Below are 4,394 nucleotides of genomic sequence, written 5' to 3'. Positions count from 1 at the left end.
TCAACAATGAAGCCTAACAACGCAGCGTTGAACGACGAAGAAGTTTGCTTCGTAATCACGGTGTCTCAAGACTGATCCCACTGAGTGGTAACTTAGGCAAGGGTCTTTTACTATTGCATTAGATCAGGGGTCACCAAACATTTTCCATAGTGGGCCAGATATAGCTAAAAGAATGCCAAGCGCGGGCCGGATAAATATTTTGTTCAATTCAGTACAATATAGAATACACTGAATGTAGACAAAAACAAAAAACAAAGACAGTCGTCCTATCTATTTATCAATACATAAAATGCACAAAATAATAAGAACAATAAACATTTTTTTAATTATACCAAAATATTATCAAGTTAGAATTTTTAGAAAAAGTGCGCACATAGTTGAATTGCATAAAAAGTAAGCAGCACAAAAGTTAATGAGATTTGAGAAACTGGTGTTTTGCTTCCAAAATATCAACATTTGCTTTATGATTGCCTCAGCCAATCATAAGAATTGCTTTCAAATGTTCATTAGTGAGCCTTATTGGATGTATTGACTCCACACACTTCATTTTTGAAAAGTTTGCTCACAAACATAAGTTGTTCCAAAAACTAATGCCGTACCTGAAGTAACTGTTTTCAATTTTGAAAACTCATCCGCTGGCAAGCAGCGATAAAATTCAATCAGTTTTCCTTCTCTGTGCTTCTCTTTCAACAAGGTATTAGCTTGCAAGTCAATAAGCTCCAGTTGTAGTTCAATGGGCATGTTATCAAGATTATAGCCAAAGAGATTCTCAAACAAAAGAATTTCATTTTCAATTCTGTCAAGATCTGAAAATCTTTGAGAAAAATGCTTATTTAAGTCCCGAATAATTTTTTTCTGAAACTCGAGGTTAATATGCTCCACATTTTCTGTGCAAAACTCTTGAAAACAGTGAAAATGAGAGAAGCTTCCTTCTTGAAGTTGTGCTTCAATCAATGATAGCTTTCTCCGAAAAGCTGTAATAATTCCGTAGAGATCACAGACAAGTTTATTCTTTCCTTGCAATTCTAAATTCAATTCATTCATATGAGAAGTGACGTCAACTAAAAATGACAACTTTGAAAGCCATGAAGGATCTGACAGCTGTGGATCAGCCTTATTCTTTTCGGTGAGAAAAAAATCTTTTTCTCTTCGGAGCTTATATAAACGAAACAGGACATTACCGCAACTGTACCATCTCACTTCTGTGTAGTAAGGCAAGTCACAGAAATTAGAATCTATTTCTTCAAGGAAAGCCTCGAACTGTCGGTGATTAAGCCCATGATTCCGAATAAAGTTCACCACAGTTGTAACCGGTTTTAGTACGCAAGAAATATCTACGTGTTTTCCACAGAATGCTTGCTGATGTATAATGTTGTGTATAAACAGAGTTTTCGGAAGTTGAAGCTCCTCCAAACTGGTCTGGATCCGCCCTACCAAACCTTTCCTCACTCCTGCCATGTTTTTTCCTCCATCGACATACCGAAGCTGATTCCACTGAAGGTTATAGTTTTCCAAAAATTTTCTGCACCTCTATGAAAATATCTTCTCCAGTTATTTTTTCCATGTATACTGTAAACGGATGCCATTTCTTCTATAATCTCAAAGTTGCAATTAACACCTACGAACGAACACAAGAAGCTGTGACGTACTAGAGAGATCAGTAGACTCATCCATTGTAAGAGAATACCATAAAACGTTCTTAGCTTTCTCATGTCTGTAACTGTATATTCTCTCCAAGTTCTATTCTCCGCACAACTGAACTTGCTGAAAGGCTGATACAGCCAAACATGTTAGACTTTTCAGGACACAAGTCAGTTGCTGCTTCCACTGTGCACTTTTTTATAAAGTTTCCGCCAGTAAATGGTTTTCCTCACTCTGCCAACTTATTCACTATTTTGTAACTTACGCGAGTGAAAGATTCCTTTTGAACAAACGTTTCGTAAAGAAATTCCTTTGAGATTCCAAACTACGTTTCATAGATTCAAATTTCTCGGACCGCAACTTTCCAGAATATTTAGAATGTTGTTGAGAGATATTTTGCTTCGAAGTGACGACGAATATTGCACTCTTTCATAACAGCAACACTTTCGTCGCATATCAGGCAGCTAGCTTTTTGGTCGTTTGTTTCCCCAAAGAAGAACTTTTTCCCCATTCTTTATTGAAAATGTGACATTCATCATCAACCTTTCTCTTCTTAGTAGCCATAATGTTGGGTGACGAAAAAAACAAAAGCAGTCTTAAGCCTCGGCGTCAGATATTCTCGTTTTAATTGAAATCACTAATAACTAACTAGCCCAAGGCAACGTGATGTACTGTAGTAATTATTATGGCGCGTGAGATACATAGCGCGTGCAGAGACTGACTCAGTATACATACGACATGCGTAATCTAAGAAGTGTAAAAAGCAGTATAAAAGCATGTTTATTCTTTTTTCAGCATGCGCCGACAGGCCGGACAAATTGACGTCGCCGGCCGGATCCGGCCTGCGGACCGTAGTTTGGTGACCCATGCCTTAGATCATTTTAAGACTTGTGAATGAAATTGGGCAGATGGAGATTGTGAAGACCTGTCGGATGGATAGTACATATCCAAAGGTCTAGATTTGCCACACATAGTGTCACGCTGATTCTGTCTCAAAAATGTTGTTAAGTGTACGTATGTCTGTGGAATATTTCACACTTATTCATTGTAACAGATAGTGCAATTAGCGAATACAGAGTACTTATCGCCGAACCCGACGGAGATCCATTTATTGAATTGCTACATAGTGACTTTCTCAAGAAGTACTGAACGAATCACTAAATAAATATACAGATATGGGAAATAATTCTTCTTTCGAACGGTGGATCTCGAAGCAGATAAAGCTATAAATAATGGTGTACAAATATTAAGTCAACAAAACTGTTGACCACAAAAGGTCGAAGCTACTCGTAGGACACGAACTCACGCTTTTTGTTAACTTCACAGGCGAAACAATCCTTCGAATTTCTGTCAACAACATATAAATATGTATATTTATTAGCGTAGAATTAAGCATCGATTTTTTTAGAAATTAAATAGTTCTGAGATAATTATCTCAGAAATGCTGTTTCCAAGAAAGGACAATAAAGATAAGGAGAGTCATAACATTTGGAAAAGAGGTTCTTTATATGAGCTGTCAAGCCTTTTGTCAACCCCGATTGAGTAAATCTAAGATCAAAGGCATTCCAATTATGACCATACCATTTATTTCCGACATTTTGTTATTTGGACTACATAATTCAATGTGTACTCTCTCATATATTTACTGAAAATAAATCTTACGGAAGAGACGCTATTTTTACGAGATACATCTTGTAATCACATGAAGAGAGACATCTACACCGACGGATACTCCTAAACTAGTTGTTCGGTATCCCACCCATGAGGGATCAATGCTAGATGGGTAGAAACAATTGTAGTGATCAATAAACATCCTCGTTTCTTCTATCTGCCATCTCCCTTATTAATCAAATATATATATATATATATATATATATATATATATATGTATGTATAATGAATGAGGAAACGGAAAATGGAGTTAGCAAGAATCTTTATTCAATACAACGATCGTTTCGACCTATCCTGCATCTGTTCCTTACGGGTGGGATATCGTACATGTAGTTGTGCTGCATCCACCACTGCAAGCTGCAACTCGTTGGGTGTCTCCTTTAAAATAAGATACTGCGATACATATACTCGGCTTCGTTTGGTATGGTATGGTATGGTATATATGTATGTATGTATGTATGTATGTTGCTTTGGTTTGACAGCTCTGCTGAATTATAGTGGATGAATATAATTGGCAAACTGAGTACAGCTTAAGTTTTATGTTATTAAGTAGCTTGTTATTGCTTTTCTTTAGCCTTAAATTAGCTTCATTCGAGCGGCGACCATCTCGTTTTTTTGGACCTAATTATTTAAGGCTCAATGTGTAATTCTTTTTCTTTTGAAAATGTTAGTGTCTGAATTAAGGGAAATTTCACTTCCATCTAAAACAGGTCACACGACTTCGTAGAGATGTTGTTCTTAATCATTTAGACCTTCAGTGCAACCGATGATTAAAAATAAATTAGTGGCGATTTCGCATATAATCCATGCTTTAAAATTTGAACTTCATAGTTAAAATCTTCATAGTTAAAACAGTTTTATGAGTTTTGAGCTGTTACTCCTTTGTCCTTGGTTGAATTAAAGGCTGTTCGAGAGCGCCGACTTTTCTTCAGTACTGATTAATTTCACTCATCTTGCTTTTCACATTGAATTGATGCTTGCTTCACAATTCAGGTATCTTATAAGTCGTAACGATTTCGATCAAATTATCAACGCCTGTTTATTTGTAAGTCTTTATTCAACATGTAGCCATGAAAAGAAAT

At 36.3% G+C, this 4,394-nt stretch overlaps 1 protein-coding gene across 1 annotated transcript; it reads right to left on the bottom strand.

The window, feature by feature from the left end:
• Positions 1-543: 543 nt before the first annotated feature.
• On the bottom strand, positions 544-1,458 carry LOC106879901 (general transcription factor II-I repeat domain-containing protein 2B-like). The gene has a single exon (XM_014929650.1). It carries the CDS (start codon positions 1,456-1,458, stop codon positions 544-546), a length of 915 nt encoding a protein of 304 aa, XP_014785136.1.
• Positions 1,459-4,394: the final 2,936 nt, after the last annotated feature.

Source organism: Octopus bimaculoides, chromosome 5 (genome assembly GCF_001194135.2).
Source record: "Octopus bimaculoides isolate UCB-OBI-ISO-001 chromosome 5, ASM119413v2, whole genome shotgun sequence".
In the NCBI taxonomy this organism is placed as follows: Eukaryota; Metazoa; Mollusca; class Cephalopoda; order Octopoda; family Octopodidae; genus Octopus; species Octopus bimaculoides.
The sequence above is the reverse complement of the archived record's forward strand: the minus strand, read 5'-3'. Positions and strand labels throughout refer to the sequence as shown.